This window comes from Syngnathus floridae, chromosome 7, assembly GCF_059516105.1.
Source record: "Syngnathus floridae isolate MCC-2025c chromosome 7, RoL_Sflo_1.0, whole genome shotgun sequence".
In the NCBI taxonomy this organism is placed as follows: domain Eukaryota; kingdom Metazoa; phylum Chordata; class Actinopteri; order Syngnathiformes; family Syngnathidae; genus Syngnathus; species Syngnathus floridae.
In genome coordinates, this window is record NC_142419.1 from 6,664,100 (window position 1) to 6,684,274 (window position 20,175).

Below are 20,175 nucleotides of genomic sequence, written 5' to 3' on the forward strand. Positions count from 1 at the left end.
GTGTGAGAAAGGAAGTTAAGATGAGAGTATGATGAATGAACAAAATGGTGGTTGTGAAAGGAGGAAAATGGACAAAGATGACCAGAGCCTCTCTAAACCTGGCGTAGACAAAAAAGTCTATCTTGCCACTTTACTTTAGTTATTAATCCATGTAGGTGTCTCTCACAATATAGACACTTTTTTTCTGAAAGGGATGTCAATTCCTGTGTTTGCTTGTCTCTGACCATGTGCATTAATAGCAAAATGGGACCGTAGAGGACAATGCAAGAAAAGAGAATGCGATAGAGGGGAGAAAGTCATTGGATGAGAAATGGTGAAAACATGTCAAATATTGTTGTTTTAATTACTGTGTATTATTAACCGAGTGTACATTATACACATATATCTTCCTTGTTGTAAATTCAATTGTTATTACAGAAGCATACTAAAAATGGTTTCACCAGACTCAAAGTCAAGCTACTCCCTTAACCCAATTGAAAACTTGCAGAGTGCGCCATAGAGGAGAATGCAGAAGAGAGGCACCATTTCGGATGATTTAGACTCAATTTATCTTTCCGTCTTGTGAAATTAAAGGTGAATTATAGGAGATTCTGTGTTGTTTTGTTTATTATGTGCTAAAGAACACAATTAACCGGGGGGTATAAATATGGTGGTGGGCACTGTATGTGTCATAGAAGTGATGACCCTGCCTCTCGCCATAAATCAGATAGAATATGTTTCAGCTTATCTGTGGCCTTAATGCGGAAAACTGTTTTTGAAAATGTGGATGGACGGCCAATATTTGTTGTCTACCTGTGAGGCTGATGGGCATGTGATGTACAAATTTAAAATGGAAACAAAGCAGAGCTTACCACATTAGTGGCTAGGAGATGCCTAGTCAAGGAAAACAAGCATACCCACAATGTTTATAAATGTGTACCATCTTCATTTCATAGGAGCTAAATGTGCTTCGACCCAAAGAAGGCTTCCGTCTCTGGTTGACATCAGAGGTTCATCCCAGATTTCCTCCCATACTGCTGCAATCCAGCCTCAAGATCACATATGAGGTACACATACCACACAATGTTTAACACTATTTGTATTATTTTGAGATTTCATTAGCTTTTGAATATGGCTGTCTTTGTGGCTAGTTGATTCCTGGTGTAAATGAGAACAAACTTTTTTCAAAGGCCGCTGATGCCGTACATACGGTACACTCTATATAGCTGCAGATTTTTTGCCCAGAGATGCAGAGGTATGCAGAGTGTGTGTTAGTCAAGCATAATTTATTGCATGGTGTGTTTCTGATGAGAGTACCGCTCAAGGGGAAACCTGCTTTAGCAACCACGCAGGCAGCATAACCTGCTCCTCTGTTGTTGTCTCTCCATCTTTCTCTCTTAGCTGACAGACTCACATGAGGAAACACATTTTAAATACCTCATCAACTCAAAAATGCAAGTGTGTTTTATGCGAATGGATTGTTTTGGTGCTTCGGCAAGACACTGAGTAGTTTATAATGAGCTTTAAGTTTATCAGCTGAATGGGTGCTCTGCTGGGGTTTGTTTTTTATTTATTTATTTTTCACACGTTGCTGTTTTATTTAGAGCTCGTTCACGTTGTCTTTAAAGTCTCACCACACAACACAAGTTACCTGTCACGGTCACTTTTGCTGTCTAATTGCAATCTAATTTTTTTGTATCGAGCATTTGTAAATGGAGATAATGTGATACATAGTTGTCATCTACTACCATGGATTTATTTTTATTCCTCGTTCTATTAATTGGACTGAACATCTGACCACAACCCGCCTGTTTGTTGTTAATTATTTCACAAATGATATACCAAATAATGTGATAGAATGAAAAACAAACATGAATTGTTCTTATGTTGGCATAGATGCACATAGGTATTAATTAAGCAAGTGTAATTTTGTTTGAATCTCAGTAAACTTCACAATCTCATCTTTTGATCTGCATTCCTTACCAATATCTGTATTGTGTATCAAGGATCCTCCTGGGTTGAAGAGGAACTTGTTGAGGACTTATGAATCCTGGACACCTGAACAGATTAGTAAAGGTCTCATCTCTTCTCATAACATTTTATTGTTAACATCTGCTTTGCTATTTTTCTAGTTACATTGAACTCAATAGATTATTCAAGATGATGTTAAGTGGTTTTGTTTAGGTGGGATACTCGCCCGGGCCCAGTCTCTCTTCTGTCTAGCCTGGTTCCATGCTGTCTGCCAAGAGAGACGTAACTACATACCTCAGGTAGCACACACAGACACACACTGTAATGTAAAACCACTGTTGTAAAAATACTACACAACAATTACATGATTACAACCTATAACATACCATCTCATGTGGGAGGCAACATACAGAGAGGAATTAAATCAGGAATTACCAAACATACATGCACAGCCCCCTGCAACATCAATAGGAAGACCACCAAAAATGCATCCAGATATAGTATTTAAAGTAAACAGTACTGTAATTTATTTGATTAGGTCGGTCAATACTGTAGACAGTGTGCATGTGTGTGTACATGTGTTCTGTCTGCAAAACTATTTTCCCCTTGCTGATTATTCAGGGTTATTACCTTGACATTCTATGAGCTGAGTCACTGTTAAGAATGTGTGGAAAAAAACAGGTGACTAACTGCTGAGGTTAAGTGAAGTTTGTTTTCAAGGTAATTCAATAAAACACCATCCATCAATCTGTTTTCTACCACCCATCCAGTTTGGGTTCATGGGTGAGAGGATACAAAATGATATAAAAACCTGAAATAAATTAATTAAAGAAAGAAAGAAAGAAAGAAAGAAAGAAAGAAAGAAAGAAAGAAAGAAAGAAAGAAAGAAAGAAAGAAAGAAAGAAAGAAAGAAAGAAAATTACAGATGAACAGATCACTTGAAACAATATGTAATATTTAACTTCTTAAATTAAATAAATAAATAAATAAATAAATGAAATAAAACTATTACAAATGAACAGATCGCTTGAGACAATATGTAATATTTAAGTTCTTATTTTTTAGGGATGGACTAAGTTCTATGAGTTTTCCTTATCAGACCTGCGCGCTGGCTTTGAAATCATCGATAGGCTTTTTGAAGGTAGGGGACTGACTCTCTTAAACCTCTGCTCTCTGATTAAACCATTTCTATCACCTTGGATCCTGTTTAGCTGGAGTGTGTTGGTAAATTCTCTTACTTACATTCTGTGTGTACTTCAGGGGCTTTGAGTGTGTTCTGATCTCTTTCAGGAGGGAAACCTTTTCAGTGGGAGTTTGTCCATGGCCTGTTGGAGAGTGCCATCTATGGCGGACGCATTGACAACCCATCTGACCTCCGCATCTTGCGCTCATACCTGGAGCAGTTTTTCTCTGCACGACTCTTCTCCTCCATCTCAGGCGGACAGGGAAAGAGCAAAGGAGCACGTTTTCTCCCTTCTCAGATTAGCCTTCCAAATTCTTGCTCCATCTTGGTAGGTTGAGGGGATTACACAACAAATATTTTGCAAGCAAACATTTTAATTTACGGTTGCTAAGATGGCGGTCCGCTTATGTAACATCCCTTTAAGCCATCCAAAATTAAATCTTGTTAAAAAGAAATATTAAATGGAGCAATTCCATCTTTGCCTCTTGAAGCAAATGCTAGTCAGACTGTATCCTAAATGAAATCTGCTGCATTGGCTAAGTAAAAAGTATCTGTAGGGAAAAAAAAAAAAAAACTACAGACTTCTGCTAGTGGCCACCCAAGCTTATCACTGACTCACACTTCTTGGCGTCTTTGAAAGCGCATTTTGCTATAGCCACTTCAAAGTTGGGTAGACATATGGTAAGAAAAGAAAGTCAATATGGAAATCTGTGTTGTGAATTGACAATTTGCAAAGAAAGTAACAACTATTTAAGTGAGAGCTTAGTTTGTGCTATGTATGTTTTTTCATATTGTTCGCGGACCTTTTGTCACGTTAGGTCAACAACACAAGCACACACACAATCAAGCATACGAACACTTAAGCTATCTGCTCTAGCACATAACAAAACATTTATCACATCTTGCTTGCTTAAAAATGTGAAACCCTCGCATTACGTGACCTTAGCAGCTTGTACATTCTGAGTTGATAAGGAGCTATAAAACCAATACTTGTAATCAAGAATAATTCTAAGTTGTAGATTCTCTTCACATACTGTTCTTGCTTCATGTCTTGTTCTAAAAATGTGAAAATGTTCTTTTATTGTGTTTATATGTGCTATGTTGTACATCTTGTAAACACAAGTGTGTTTGTGTGCTCTCAGGACTATCGTGGCATCGTGGAGAATCTCCCAGAGGATGACAAGCCTGCATTCTTTGGTCTTCCCGCTAACATAGAAAGAACCTCCCAGAGAATTATCAGCTCCCAGGTGCATAACAAAAACCCACACATTCTTACCTGGTTGCTAAATCAACCACACATGTAAACAATACATAAGTGTTTGTCTACAAATGTTGAGGACATAATACTGTTTTGGTTGATAGACACTCAGCTGCTTAGCTGGGCAGCTACTTTGGGTACAAGGTACACTTGCACAATCGGATATTAGGGTTCCAAGACATAAGCTTTAGCCACAATAACATCAGAGGCCCCTCTTGGAATGATGCAGTGCAGTAATGCAGCAAAACAACAACAAAGCATTCAGCAGTCTCCAAACAATCCTATCAAGCAGCCATCTGCTGTATTTATCATAGTGTGAGATGAAAGCCCCTTTGCACAGGCGCACAACTTTTACGGGAGTAATTCAATCATTCATAATGTGTGTTTTGTCTGCATCAATCTCAGGTTGTCACGGTGTTGTTTTATATCTGTAACCATGATTGATAGTAAAAACTCTCTGCAGTTACTATAATGCTACTGCGACAAATAGAATGTTCACCAGTGATGTGGATCAAATTCTTAGAGCTTGAAAAAGCACTGTGCCTATCTTTGCTCTCCGAAAAATATCACAGAAACAAAACATCCTCGATGTTTGCATTATGCGGCCAGCCCTGTTTTTAACACAGGATGGTTGTGAGACAACGCAGGAAGGCGGCATGGGCAAACGTGACAGGCCAGGCAAAAAAAAAAAAATTGGTACGGCAGTCACGGTGTAAAATGAGAAACCTAGTGGGCCGTAGTGAGACGCGGTGAACATAACAAAATCTAGCAGCGCATCATAACACAACTTTGAGGCAGTCTGCAGCATAACTGTTTACTTATAAAGCAAGTGAGTGAGTGAGTGAGTGAGTGAGTGAGTGAGTGAGTGAGTGAGTGAGTGAGTGAGTGAGTGAGTGAGTGAGTGAGTGAGTGAGTGAGTGAGTGAGTGAGTGAGTGAGTGAGTGAGTGAGTGAGTGAGTGAGTGAGTGAGTGAGTGAGTGAGTGAGTGAGTGAGTGAGTGAGTGAGTGAGTGAGTGAGTGAGTCATGGGTAGTTTGCCAATAACGGAACTAATCTTTTGAAAGTAATTTCAGTGATTGGGTTATTATGTGAGGTGCATTTACTCTTCATGGCAGAAAGGAGGTTCAACAATTTGGGGACAAATGAGGGATGCAGTGCAAATCTGTATGCGTGCATACACATTCAGTATGAAACACAGACACACATTTAATCACCCAAGCAAAGAAGACAAAGCAGGTGGTTTAAGGAGTTTGCCTGAACCTAATGGAAGCCATTCATCACCAACACTTGTCTTCCTCACATACACCTTTGCATTAACGCACATCTTGATTCTATGTGAAAGCACAATACTGTCCTTTAGGCCTAAAGCTAAGCGTGTTTGATGGGCTGTGGAAGGATCTCTTATGAGTTACGCTTGGAGTTCAGACTTTTTTTTTTCTCTCTAAACCCGAACCCGTGCTCCATGTCTTCGTCTTCCCCAGTAATTTGTATTCACAAAACCACCGGATGAAACATTTTCACTGCTGGCATTTTCTTGATCGCAAAAACAAAACAAAGGAAATTATGTAGTTTGGGCATTGTAGTTTGTTATATTTTTATGGTTTAATTATTAATATAGGTGAGGATATGCCACTTAACACCCACTAAACGCTCCTTGTATGAGGAACTTTGCAAACAACAGCTAATATGTATGTAACAACCTTTACCATATTGTTTATCATTTTTTCACAGGTGATTTCCCAACTTCGTGTCATAAGCCGCTCAGTAGCAACCGGGTCAAAGTTTGACAGAGAGCTCTGGTCTAATGGACTTTCACCTATCCTCAACTTGTGGAAGAAACTCAACAAGGTACTTTTCAGTATTTGCTCTTTTTTTGTGATAAGTGTACAGTGCTGTAGAATATAATCAGTCTTGGATATCCTTCACTGGTAAAAAGATGGTTGTGGGTTTGAGTCTCAGCCCGGTCCTCTTTTGCATGTTCTCCCTATATTTGTATGGGCTTTCCTCTGAGCCACACTCTAAAAACATGCACGTAACGATTGTAAAATTCTACATTTTATTTTGACCGTACCGTATTTTCATCACTATAAGGCGCACCTAAAGACCTCCAATTTTCTCAAAAGCCGACAGCGCGCCTTATATATGGACCAATATTGAGCCACTACAGGAGGTGTGTCCAAATATATGGATTTATATATGGACAAAGTTTTAAAATGGGCCATTCATTGAAGGTGCGCCTTATCGTGCGGAAAATGCGGTATTTGGTGTGGGAAAAACGCTGTCTTGAATTAACATTGGTGTGCGTCAATTCTCCTGTCTCTCAAATTTTTGAAAATTATGCAGCAGAACATAACAATAGCTGACCTTCAATGCAAATGACACAGGATCAATTCCCACTCAATGCTCCATTCACAATTGTCCTTTGATTGACAGGTGATTAGTACAAGGTCTGACCCGCCTTTAACCTTAAATCTGCTGGGACGGGCTCCAGCTTCTCTGTGTCATGAAGCAATATAGATAATGAGTGTTTGAGGCAAGTCCTCAAGTTTCTGTTGAATTCTTCCCAGGCTTTGCATATTTTCTTGATGGCAAATCTTGTTTTAAACAAATAACAAATAATCTTACTTCCCTATTATATTTGAAAGCAAACATATTTCTGTCTGGCCCCCATCTACATTCCAGGGTTCTGCATTGATCCAGCAAAAGGTCACACCACCCACAGATCAACATGGTTCCCCAGTACTGTCATTTATTGTTCTGGAGCAGTTTAATGCCATCCGCTTGGTTCAGGTGTGTAAGGCAACCACCATTAAGAGAGATAGCATGTCTTGAAATTCATTTATAAGACTAGCACTTGTGTGATACGTGTCCTAATTTCTAATTGCTATCGCAGAGCATCCACCAATCACTCGCTGCCTTAAGCAAGGTGATTAGAGGGACTGAGCTTCTAACTCCTAAGGTGCAAAAACTGGCAACTGCTTTGCTCAATCAAGAGGTAAGTGGAAACCATTTATGGATGAAGTCACAATTACAAAAACAAAAACAGTTGGCTGTACGGATGTTTAAAATCACAGCCAAAATCCCATTATTGATTACTCGTGTTTGGTTATTTAGTATATGAGTATATTTGCAGGGAAAACAAACTTGATATTGCTTACCATGTCACTTCACACGACTTAAATTAATTTTTGTTTAGTCCGAATGAGGGAAAGCATAAAGGAGGACAACTCTGCCTGAGATAAAATGCAAACAGCTTTTCTAAAGCCCAGTAAAGGTCAGCTTCTTTGTTCGTACTTTTGAATGCATAGCCACCCCTTCAACCCTCCATTATCCATTTTGCTTCTCTTACCTTCACACGATACATGCTGAAAAATGCACACACTGCATTGTAATGACTTTTTAAAACTCTTTTTATGTAAAACACAGCCAGCCAAGGGACTAATCCTTGCAACTTTTTAGGCAGGCATGGGCTGCTTTCCCCCCGGGGGCTGACTTTAATGCAGCTCAAAAAATTTGATTTCATGCTCCGCCATGTAGTTTTCTGCATTGACAGCAAAAGTGGGGGAAAGATGTGCGTTCATTTGACCACGCATCAGCTGCAGCATGTACAGTACCTATCTGACTGACTCATATTTGAGAAGGGCATCCTAATGCCAAGACTGTTGAAAAAGATTTCTAATAAATTGCTTGATTATTTTTGTTCTTTCTTAGTGTCCTTTAACATGGCAAAATATGTGGGAGGGACCTGAAGAGCCAATGCAGTACCTGGGTGCTATCATAATGCGTGCACTTGCCTTACAGGTAATATTCCTCATCAGCATAGTTGATCGTTATGTGCCAGCATAAAGGCCTTTGATAAAGTTATAGGAAATCGTTGTTAATGGTTGATGGAATTCATTTTTTGACAAACATAAATAGTGTTCTCATATACATTTAAATTGCTTGAAATTCACCAAAGCACTATGTTGGTGCCAAGAGGTAAAGGCTTTGGCTCTGTCTACTTTGGACTGTGTCAGGATCCACGCCTACCTCAATATGTTCTGGCAGCCGAGAGACACACTCGCACACCCTTGCGTGTGTGTTCAGAAATACTTATGTCCATGAGAATCCGACTCATTTTATTATCTGTGTGAGGCAGAACCGTCTGTCGGTCTGCTATTACGTCTGCCTGCACGCCCAATTGTTTGCATGCGTGTATGGCATCACTGTTTCTTTGTATCTACTGACCTCCTTGCACTCCATCTTTCTTTGTGTCCCTTTCTTGAGGTAACTCTGTCTAAATATCTCTTTGTGCCCCTCGTAATGGTAGCCAGCTCAACTAATATAATAAAAGCTGGCCGTAGCTTGAATGGCACAGACTGGCTCGCTGTGTATTTGTCAGAATGCATACATCTGCATCTGCATACATCTGCTCGTCTCCATTCATCTTTAAGGCCAGTCCTTCCCTGCTTATTTGTGTCTTTGTTCCATTTTTACAGAGTTGGGTGGAACATGCTGGCAAACAAACTCTTCTGTCGGACACCTTAGATCTGTCCGAGCTCTTCCACCCTGATACCTTTCTCAATGCTCTGAGGCAGGAGACTGCCAGGTAGGATTTGTTTGACCTTGTTCTACAATGAGACTGATAAATGACCTCTTTTTGTGGCTTTTAGATCTTTAGGTTGTTCAATGGATAGTTTGGTGTTTGCATCATCATGGAGGGATCCCATTGTTGGAGCCAAACTTCAAGTTAAGGTAGAATGGCACACGCACGCACGCACGCGCGCACGCACACACACACACACACATGATATACAGTTGCAGTGTGCCATTAATGGCCATCAGATACCCCACTATTGAAGCGACAAAAATAGATGGATTCAAATATGCATTAGGTCAATGCTGTTAACTGACATCAATCATTTGCTCCCGCCTGTAGTCTGATGTGAGTCACTTTAGTGATCTGGATTCATGTCAGTTGACAAGTTAATAAGTCGTTCCGATAATGCCGCCATGGTGACTCAATGCAATGTAACTCCATTTTCAAGTGACCAAATGGCAATCTGTTACCTCAAATAACATTCGACATTGGTTTTGGTTTGAAAACATGTATTATCAAGGCGCTTTTGGCATCTTGTATGACTTGACTAGTTTTGAGTGTATAACAAGAGATGGGTGGAATGTGGGCTCCTAACAAGAAGCTGTGGGTGCATGCAGAGAAGGAAAACACTCCAAAATCTGACAGCTGAAGATAGTGACTGAATAATCATTGTGAAGCAAAGTGCTCTTTTACTGACACACACACACACATAATGTAGCTTTGTGTGGATATTTCTCTCCTTGCCCTTTTTTCTCTTGCCCAGATTATGGTGATTTAGTAGTTGTCTTTGTATGTCTGGCTTGCCGCCAGAGTTCCTTTTATTGTCTGAGCTGCAGTGGAAAATCTCTTGAGTCACTGGAGTGAATGCACTCGCTAACATGAACTGCGAGTTCACGTGTTTGTGTCTTTGAGTTTTCTCTCCAAATTGGGGCTCAGATCGTCTTGTCTCTGCATCTTCTTCGCATCTCTCTTCAGGGACTGTTTCTGTCCTTGTTATCATTCTATTTGGCATTGATATGCGTTTTAAAACGCCTGTGTGTAATTATCACCTTCCTTCTCCTTTCTTTGTCTTCTTCTACACCCTTTGTTGTGAGGGAGAAATTGTGGTGAGAGGTGTTATTCTGATTTTGTTTGCGGCATTACAAAACATGAAACATTATACAAGGTTTCCATGGTTCCTTAAAAGTCATTGATTCTGTGAAGCTAAAAACCTTGTTTGGCATTAAAAATGTCTTGAATGATCAATGATCCATTTTTTTTAGGTGGGAGGTCTCCAGCTGGAGGGTTGTAGTTTTGATGGTGTCCGTCTCTGTGAAAACCAACATGACTCTCCCGGTGTGTCAGCTGTGCCGCTCTGCTACATGGCCTGGGTTTCTCAGGTATGGGTTCCAAAATACTTTACAAGGGAGGGGCCATATTGAGTAGAGTAGAGTCAAATGTGAAGTTGAACCATCATTGACTTATATTTGTATGTGTTTGGCTGACAAAATACAATTTTGTGGCGAAGGATGACATCTCGTCATTGTTCTATTCAAACCTGCAACTAAAATTTAACGCACATTTCTAATAATGTAATATCTCTGAAATATGAGCAAAACAGCTAATAAAATGCAGTGCTTTAGTGGTGTCCTATAATGTTACCACTTGGATCTTAAAAATGTTGGATTGGGATAGAGTTTTACCTCAATTCTGCTACATTTTTCAGGAGTGTAACTATTTACTCATTGATTCGGCACGTGACAAATATTTGTTTACACCTCGGAGGAGGCCTGTGCTATATCTGTCATTTTGGTTCAGTTGTCATCTGTGTTTTGTGCTCACTCGTAGAATTCTACTGCTGACCACGCTGCTTCTGAGGAGAGCATCTGGCTGCCTTTGTATAGCAGCTCTGAAAGGGTGAAAGTGGTCACGCACATCAGTGTGCCCTGCAGAAGCAACCCCAGCCAGTGGATACAGACTGGCGCTGCCCTCTTCCTTAAGCAACAATGACAGGACACCTTGAACTGTTCAACAGATGTACTGTGCATTTTATACTTGTATTTATTTTAGTCAAAAAAAATAAATCTGTCTCAATTGTATATTTCTCCAGAAATCGTCTGCTTTACTGTGTTGATATATAAGTGAAAATGTTCCTGACAGTGTGTATGTACTTGTGTCTGCATGCTTGTGCTGTGAGCAAGAAGTGAAGTGGGTAAAATGGCAGTGTTGTGGAACGGCAGGTTAGAAAAAGGGAGAGAATTGGATTTTGGCCCAAAACCGGTTGGGTTACCGACCAAGTGGGAAAGAGGCAGTGAGACAGTGGACGGTGCTGCTCTGAGTGGGGAGACAGAAAGTATGGGGAAAATCACAGAGAAGTCGTCTAATAGGAATGAAAAAGATTACTTCAAATTGGAGGAGAGCCAAACTATGAAAGAACAGTAGAGAAGGTCAGAGTGAGAAATAAACAACGGAGGACTTGAGTTTGACACGTGGGCTCTAGAGTGAATGATTTGTGTGACAGAAACATTTCTTGTCAACATTGTTATGTATGACTTCTTTTTGTATGCATTTTGGAGTTCCACAAGGTTCCGAACTGATTGGCCAAATCCTGCGGTGATATTCGTGGCCTCTTTCGCTGCTGATGTGTCGTTCTCCCAATTACCGCTCTGGCTTACACAAGAGGTCATTTCGGGGAAAGCTGGTGAAAGGATAAACTTCGACTGTGCAGCATAAAACACAACAGAACATAATGGGCTTCACCAGAGGCAGGAGGCCAAACTGTTAAAACAGAACTTTCCATCGACCTGCTGCCCTGCAGGTTTAATTGAGGAGCAGCGTCACCAACCTCTGTTGGCCCTGTAAATCTCGGTGAGTAAATGTACGCAATACAATGTGTTCACCTACAATACGGTCGATTATTCTTCTAGTCCTGGTTTGTTGGTAAATTTGCATGATACTCTACAAATTTATAATCAACTAAGCACTTGTGGCAAAACATTCTTTTAAAAGATATAATGAAACCACACATAATCAGATCATCATCATGGTTCCGCAAATTACTTTTTTAACAAACACATTTATGTTTGCTTGTCTTGTGTTTTTTGAGAACACCAAATCAAAACACTCTATTTTCCTGCACCATATGGAAATATTAATGCACAATAAACTGTGTCTTCAAACAAAGTTGGGCAAAAATTAAGTCGACAAGATATTTTATATAATATACTCTTTCTATTTCAATTGAATGTAGAGTGATTTTAACCTTTTTTACTTTGCGTAGTGCCAAAAAATTAACTATATCTTTTTCAAATTTATTTATTGTTATTTAGTTATTGACATCAAACCAGTTTCTTAACACTATTCAGAACCTATTAACCCTGCTGCTTAACTTTTATCTCCCCTCTGGTAAAAGGTACCGCTTCTTAAAATCGAGAACTTCAAGATTGAGCAACAGTTTTTCTCATCAGGTTGTTAAAACCATTACCCCAGCCCTGCTCATCCCATGCGAAGACTGACGCGGACCCCCCCACCCAACACACGCACACACACACGTGCACACACACACACGTGCACACACACACACGCACACACACACACACAGACACACAGACACACACACTCACATTTAAATAGTTTAGAAACATTGCACAAATCTATCTATCTATCTATCTATCTATCTATCTATCTATCTATCTATCTATCTATCTATCTATCTATCTATCTATCTATCTATCTATCTATCTAGCTATCTAGCTATCTATCTGCACTTTTATACCAATTGTGTGTGTGGTTCTAGAGTGATTCTCAAGAGGGGTCGACAGAGGAAGACCACAAGGTCACTCATCTTTCAGTACTGAGATCCCCTCTTGAGAATCACAATACTTGAGGGGCCTTTTACGAGCTCTCGTGGATCTGTCTCACTTCTGCTTCCTGAGAGCCGGTCTGCTCAACTATCATCTGCACCTTTAGCCTCCCATGATCTCACTTTCATACCTCGCTGTGTCTCAATTTTACAATCACCCCTTTGTGTAGTCTTTATCTCCTTCGCTTCATTGTTTGAGGTCCCAGCAGACCGAAATATCATTCTTAGATCTTAAATGTATTTCTTCGGGAACAGTAGAGGAGAGTTTTGTCTGATTGAAAAATTCAGACAGTGAAAAACAGTCCTCTCGGGTCTTAATTGTTTAGATTTTTAGATCACTATCTTTGTATGTCAGCATAAAATATTTGATGGGATATTCCACAGTTGGATGACTTAGACTTGCCAGAATCGCAGACTTGTGTCACATGACTTCACATGACAGGAAGTCAGAATCCCAAATAGCATTCAGAGCATATCCGTTGCTCCCCCCTTGGGAATAAAAACATTGTCACTGCCTCATGCAGCAGCTTGAAATCATTTGGTTTACGGTTCCCACACTTTGCTCAGCATCCTTCTGAAAGTCAGCATTAGCATTTTTTTTTTTTTTTGTCGACTCAACTGCTGGTTTTGCTCTCTTTGCAAAAGTATTTCCACAAACAATCCAGATGCTCAACAGATGGGCTGGAACACTATGAGGATCTCTCAGCATTAAAATAGCACACTTGTTTAAAGAGAGCAAACACAGAAGGATGTCGAAAATAAATCTTGCTTTGTTTAATGTCTGCTTACTCCTGATTTTTTTTTTCCATTTGAGAAAAAAGATGAACGTAGATCGGTTTTATACTTTTTGTTGGCGTGTTTACTAGGCACATTGTTGTGTGAGCCAATTTGAGAAACTACATATCTGTGGTGCATGAATTTGCAACAACATCCTGTCTTCAGATGCCCATGATGGAAAGCGACAAGAGGAATATTGTAACAGATTCTGGCACTACCTTACAATTGTATGCTCCCCAGAATCCCATCTATATTCTATTTGATGTACTTTTCTCGTGTTGGATCAATGTCAGATCACTGGCCACACGCGCCATCTGACAATCGCTTTCTAGATTGATTTTACATGAGGTCAGCATCTATCACGCTGGAAAATGTCCTCAAGAGATATCTTGCACTGAAATACAATATTTTGCTCATGGCCAGAAAAGCTGATGATAGGTTCCCATTGCAATTAATACAACCTTACATTTTGTATAAATCTGAAAAGAAAAACGTGCTGCTTCAGGTCTAAAATGAGTCAAGTAAAGACAGTCATAACAAGGTTAAAGTAATTACCTAACCCTCCTCAATCTAACCTTGATACTTGCTGTAAAATATAATTTGGACAAGGAAATGACTCTCCAGCTCAAGAGACCAGTCTTCCAATGATGTATTAGTGAATTCTCTTTGACCACTGTAACTTTCGGTCCGCTCCATCTAATGTTGAAGAATGTTGCAGATTAAAAAGGTGACAGCAGCTAACTGAGCAGCTGCACTAGAACCCTTCTGCTGTCACGGTCAATGGAGCAGCGTCGATGAATTTCCCTCACACCTTGAGCCGATCGCCAAACTTGGCTTTCAGCCCAAGCAAGATGTGTCCTTGAGCATACGCGCGCACATTGTACAACGTACGACTCCACGCACTCACCGCTCAATTCAGGCTCCTGTGAGGGCAGCAGCCCGAGCAGTGCCCATGTTTATGGCTCTTCTGAAGCTGCAAATCACTGCGGTTATGGCTGGCCGGATTTATGAGAGCGGCCCCATCCAGCAGCCCTTGGAAAAACTGTGGTTCACCGTCTCACTGGCACACACATGCAATATGCACCGTGTACGGCGGATGATGCACATGCTCACGCAGCATAAAGCTTTTTTGTTAGCCTTTGTCGATCACGGTGGAATGAATAGTCATCCACTGGGTCAGGTTCAACCGTTTTAGTATCACTTCCAATCCCAACATCCAAGATGAATCATGTTGTATGAACAGCTTTTCAAATAGGTGGATAAACTGTTGGGCCAAAGGACAACACAATACATTTTAATCTTTTATGCTCCCACCCCAGGTAACAGAAATTGATGGTTATCTTTTTCTTGACCTGTCTTATTGTATATTTGTTATCCTGTTATGTTGTCACAGCAAGGTCAAAATCAAAAGAAAAAAATGCTTTAAACCTGCTACTTGTCCACTAAGTTTGATAAGAATGACATAAAAAATGTCCCAAAAAATTGTCACTGCACAATATTATGGCTTCAAGACTGTGAGTAATTTTGTTTTTATTTGTGACATTCATTGGTACTTTCACGAGTTTATTTCAAGTGTGAGTACGCTGTACCTCCCACACAACAGACATTTTCATCAGTTTCAAAGAAAGAGGACAGTCTCAAGATTAACTCGGATAACTTTGATTTTGGAAGGAGAAGAGAACGGACTGATGAGAATTGATTGACAAGGCTTCCACACCTACTTGACAGATAGGCCTTTTAACCCTACGGCAATTCCACCCACGCCTCGTCTCGCACATAGATGGCTCTCACCATTCGAAAGATGCATTGCATTGGTTGGTGCAAAAATGTGCTTTCTTCACACCTATACTATGTAGTGTTGTTATTTATGACTCACCAATGTGTGTGTGTGTGTGCGTGTGTGTGTGTGTGTGTGTGTGTGCGTGTGCGTGTGTGTGTGTTCTCAGGATGAGATGAACAGTCTTTGCTGTCATTTCAATTCCTGTAAAAAAAGCCACGTACACGCCATTTTTTTTCCATTATACTCATTAGTAAACATATAATCCACTTGTGCGTGTTCATGCTCAAATTTGTGTGTGCGTCCGGGTGTAATAACTACTATCTTTGACTTGCGGCTGTATCGTCAGCGTTGCATCACCAATGCAGTAGAGTGACGCTACATCTCATTCTTGGGTGAAGGAAAAAAAAAGTACAATTTCCATGTGCCTTGAAAAGTTTCTAATGCAAAATAAATCAAAATAATTTCAAAAGACACTCTAGATGAAGGCCTGTAAACTTGAGGAAACTTTCCACTGTCCTTTAGTTTAGAAGACATCATCATAAAAAGTCTGTTATCCACGCATATAGTAAACTTCTTGTTAAAGTTGCTGGTGAGTTTGAGCCTACCCCAGCTCACTTTCAGGAAAGAGCCAATTGTAATACATGTATACAGTATAAAAAAATAGTCACTCTCTTTAAAAAATAAAAACAAAAAACACTGGATTGCCATCACAGTACAGCAATTTGCTAGTTTTTTTTTTTCTTTAACTTTTGTGCGGATATGATTTTGTAAATTTTGTTGTAAGGAAAGTAATTTGTGTGTCCATGGTCTATTACATTGTCTAAATCATGGCAAATGTTTTCAATGCCTGCAGCAATATGTCAAAAATTCTTGCCAGGTTGTAGAGGGTCTGAGAATGCGATCTTAGCCAAATAGTAGCAGCAATGCCAAAATTTCAATGAAGCAGATGTTTCATCGTGAAAACATGTTGATTTGAATCCAGCAAAAGAAAAAACACCAGTGATATAGTTTTGAAAGTTTGGCTAAGAAAACATAACTTCCTCCATGGAAGGTGTGAGCAGAATTGAGAAATAAACACAGAAAGTGAGACAGTCACTGACACACTCCCCCATCCAAAGGGACATGAGAGACAAGCAGGATGTCCATGTGTGCTTTTGGCGAAGGAAGATGAGAAGTGGGAGGTGGGGAGCGGGAAAGGGCGACAACAGACCCACCAAGAACAGTGACAACTTCACCGGAGGGAAACACAAGGTTGATTCATCTGCATCCAACATGGTTTTACGTTTTCTTTCCGGAGACTGCCAGTCAAAGCAGCCTGTCTTGAAACAGACATAGTGTCACACTGCATTGGTTTTAAAAGGCTGTGAAGAGAGAGAATTTTTTTTTACCACTCTGCTTTCACAAACCACACTATACATAGTCAAAAAAACCTTACTGTACGTGGTCTCTTTTTTTTTACTAAAAAGCATGGTCTTTTTTAAACAGAAAAAAGCCTATATACATACATGGTCATTTTTTACTAAAAAAGCCTTGCTATATATGATCATTTTCTTTACTAAAAAAGCCTTATATACTACATGGTCATTGTTTTTTTTGTTTGTTTTTTTTACTAAAAAAGCCTTTCTATATACATCAGGGGTGTCAAACTCATTTTTTACGCGGGCCGCATTGTAGTCATCGCTTCTTTCGGAGGTCCATTATAACTACAATAAATGTATGAGCACCTCATATTACATACAGTAAAAGCTACAAAACAAAATGACAAATAACTCGTTTTCAAATCAGATGAGTAAAAACTGGTCAAATATTTTAAAATATATATCTTATTAAGAGTGAAGACAATTTGCAATTCTAGTAATGACACACAAATTTGATGCACAATTTGTCTTTGCGGGCCACATAAAATGATGTGGCGGGCCGTATCTGGGCCCCGGGCGTTGAGTTTGACACCAGTGCTATATGGATAGTATACATGTATACATGGTCATTAAAAAAAAAAAAAGCCTTACTATACATGGTCATTTTTAAAGAAGACTATTTATATGGTCATTTTTTTATTAAAAGAACACTATACAATGTTTTTTATATAGCCATTTCTTTAAATGAAGAAAAACGTTTTTTTCACTTCACCCTGTGCTGAATGCTCCAATTTGGAGTCATCTTTGAAAGTTTGTCATGATGCGAAAACAAAATCATTAACCCTAATCAAACTCATGATTGTCTCTACCCAGCCTAACCATCTTAACACTCGGATTCCTACAGCATTGAAGCTTTTGTTGTTGTTTTTGCAGCTTTGATTGGTTTGCTCTGGGGGAAAACCATTACAACAGTTTAAAAATCACTTTGAAGTGTAGTGTGTCAGCTTGCAGAAGAACAGTTGAATAACTTAAATGAAATGATAAATGTTCATTGAACTATGCAATAAGAGAGAGAAAAAATGAGTAGTTAGAGAATAAAATAGAACTCCGCCACAAAAACAGGAGTGAAACCCTAGTCAGGTATGCATCCCCTCAATGACTGATGATCGTCTGACTCAAGAGTCAGGGAGCAGATTTCCTTTCATATTACCCTGCCACACACGCACACACGCACACACAAACACACACATGCACAAACACAGACATACACGCATATTAATGACAAAAAAGACACACCCTGGGGGCAGAGTTTCCTGTAAGTCATAATTACAAACATGTTTTTCAGACAACTCTGGAAAGTGTCTGCCAGTCAAGATTACTTAGGTTATCTCTTTTTTCCAACATTCTTTGGTAGCTCACAAACAGACTTATTTCCAGTACAGGAGGGGTGTCAAACTTTTTGTCGCGGGCCGGATTGTAGTCATAGTTTCTTTCGGAGAGCCATTATGACTGTCAACTCAAATAAATGTATGAGCACCGCATATTATATACAGTATAAGCTACAAAACAAATGGACAAATAACTCGTTTTCAAATCAGACTAGTAAAAACTGGTCAAATATTAAAAAAAAAAAAAGATATTTTTAAAAGTGAAAACAATTTGCAATTCTAGTAATGACACATGAATTTGATGCACAATTTGTCTTCGCGGGCCACGTAAAATGATGTGGCGGGCTGTATCTGGCCCCCGGGCCTTGAGTTTTACACCTGTGCAGTATAGGTTTTTCCAAGTATATTATATATTTTATCATAAAATCATGAGTCATCAGACCATTTTCTCCACTCTACTGAATTCATTGAGGCCGTGACCATCTCACCTCTGAGCTGTATATCATCAGTTTGACGTGAAGCCTCTGGTGACTGGAATGGTCCTCGCTGGGATTTCCACACAAGAGGTGCTAGCCACCGGGTAGCTTGAGAGCTAAAAGGCTCCCGGAGGATCATCGGAGGTGATGTGGCAGAAGGGCCTTGGCATTCGTTGCTGCAACACCTCCTCGTGTGGTCTTGTATTGGTGTGTAGGTCCACGCAAAAAGACACTAAAGCAAAAGTCAAGAATGTACTTAATGTAGTTAATGATACCTATTGTTTACTATATGTATAGTGTCGAAAAAATTCTGATGTCTATTGTCTGTTCACTCAGATTACTTTGCCCTGTCGACGGTTCACTTTTGATTTGACGCAACTCACTTGTATTTTTGCGAACGTTACTTTTGGACTTGGAAGGAAATATCCTGCTTCATATTTGCCTTTTAGAAGTCTTATGTCAAGCTTTCATCAAGGGCTCTGAGTGTTTCATACACTTGCAGCATATCTTCAGTTCATTTCATTCGGCTCACATTCACCAGTTTTCTTTTTTTTTTATTTTGCTCAAAGTAGCATAATGTGGATAAAATTAGTCCTTCTAACCGTTGAGAGAGGTACAAGTGCCTCCACTACACTTGAAGTATAATTATTTATTTAATAGAAGAGTTTGAATCGAAGAAGTCAATTTTATTTGATTCTTTTAAATGTGGGAACCGACAATTGTCCTTTCCCGATGTCTGCAGATTTCTCACATATGGTCTTTTTACATAATTCAGCAGAAATATCTAATATTCATACCTAAATGAAAGCTATTCTATAATGCAGTGTGAAAGAGGAGGTGGGTGGAAGTGCTTGTGGACGTGGCAAGGATGGGCCTGAAGATCAGCAGGGACGGAAAGGATGCAGTGTGTGTGTACGTGTGTGTGCGTGTCTGCTAGTGGGAATACAAACTTTTCAGCTTTTCATATATATTTAAAGGAAATGGACATTGCAAGACAAAATCTACCTTCACACATCATCACGTTGCTAGTGTGCTAGATTTTTCTTTGACAACAGGCGGTTTATGATGGTTCATTCTTTCTTCATTATTTCCCATAGGAAAAATGTTTCTTGCTCCCCAGGGCAGATTATGAGTGACGTCAGAGGCTCCACGGTAAACACAATGAACATACACATCTGAGTGCATGTCACCTTGAATAGGAGCTCATACCAAAGCGGCAGGCCCCTACACAGGAAGCAAATGGTTAACCACAGCCTACTGTCACAATCACTGAATACAAAATCAACAATTAAATCATCCCTTCAGGCCACAGCATCCATTAATTTACATCTGACTTCTGTGGTGCTGACTCTGCTGACCTTAACTGCGGATACAATGGCCTGAAAAGCACATATGTGGTTTCCATGGCGACTCACGCACAAGGATGTACAAGATAACATCATCGAGCCCTTCTCCCTGCGCTTCCTTGTTCTTTTGCTCTCTTACCGTTCCTTCATCATCTCTTTATACCAAAGATCCCTCCATCAGCCATAAATTCATTAAACTCTGAACATCATCAAACACACGGGAAAGATTACAAGACTCAC

General features: G+C 39.7%; 1 protein-coding gene across 3 annotated transcripts in view; it reads left to right on the forward strand.

The window, feature by feature from the left end:
- Positions 1-11,061, forward strand: part of dync2h1 (dynein cytoplasmic 2 heavy chain 1) — a 60,562-nt gene extending 49,501 nt beyond the window's left edge. For all 3 annotated transcript variants that reach the window (XM_088381121.1, XM_088381122.1, XM_088381124.1), the window contains 14 exons: positions 936-1,046; positions 1,986-2,055; positions 2,164-2,249; positions 3,016-3,091; positions 3,241-3,461; positions 4,276-4,380; positions 6,122-6,238; positions 7,073-7,180; positions 7,284-7,385; positions 8,102-8,191; positions 8,869-8,978; positions 9,043-9,124; positions 10,232-10,348; positions 10,797-11,061. In XM_088381121.1, coding sequence (XP_088237247.1) covers positions 936-1,046; positions 1,986-2,055; positions 2,164-2,249; positions 3,016-3,091; positions 3,241-3,461; positions 4,276-4,380; positions 6,122-6,238; positions 7,073-7,180; positions 7,284-7,385; positions 8,102-8,191; positions 8,869-8,978; positions 9,043-9,124; positions 10,232-10,348; positions 10,797-10,958 — 1,557 coding nt within the window. In that variant the 3' untranslated portion in view covers positions 10,959-11,061. The remainder of the gene's footprint in view (positions 1-935; positions 1,047-1,985; positions 2,056-2,163; positions 2,250-3,015; positions 3,092-3,240; positions 3,462-4,275; positions 4,381-6,121; positions 6,239-7,072; positions 7,181-7,283; positions 7,386-8,101; positions 8,192-8,868; positions 8,979-9,042; positions 9,125-10,231; positions 10,349-10,796) is intronic.
- The last annotated feature ends 9,114 nt before the right edge of the window (positions 11,062-20,175 follow it).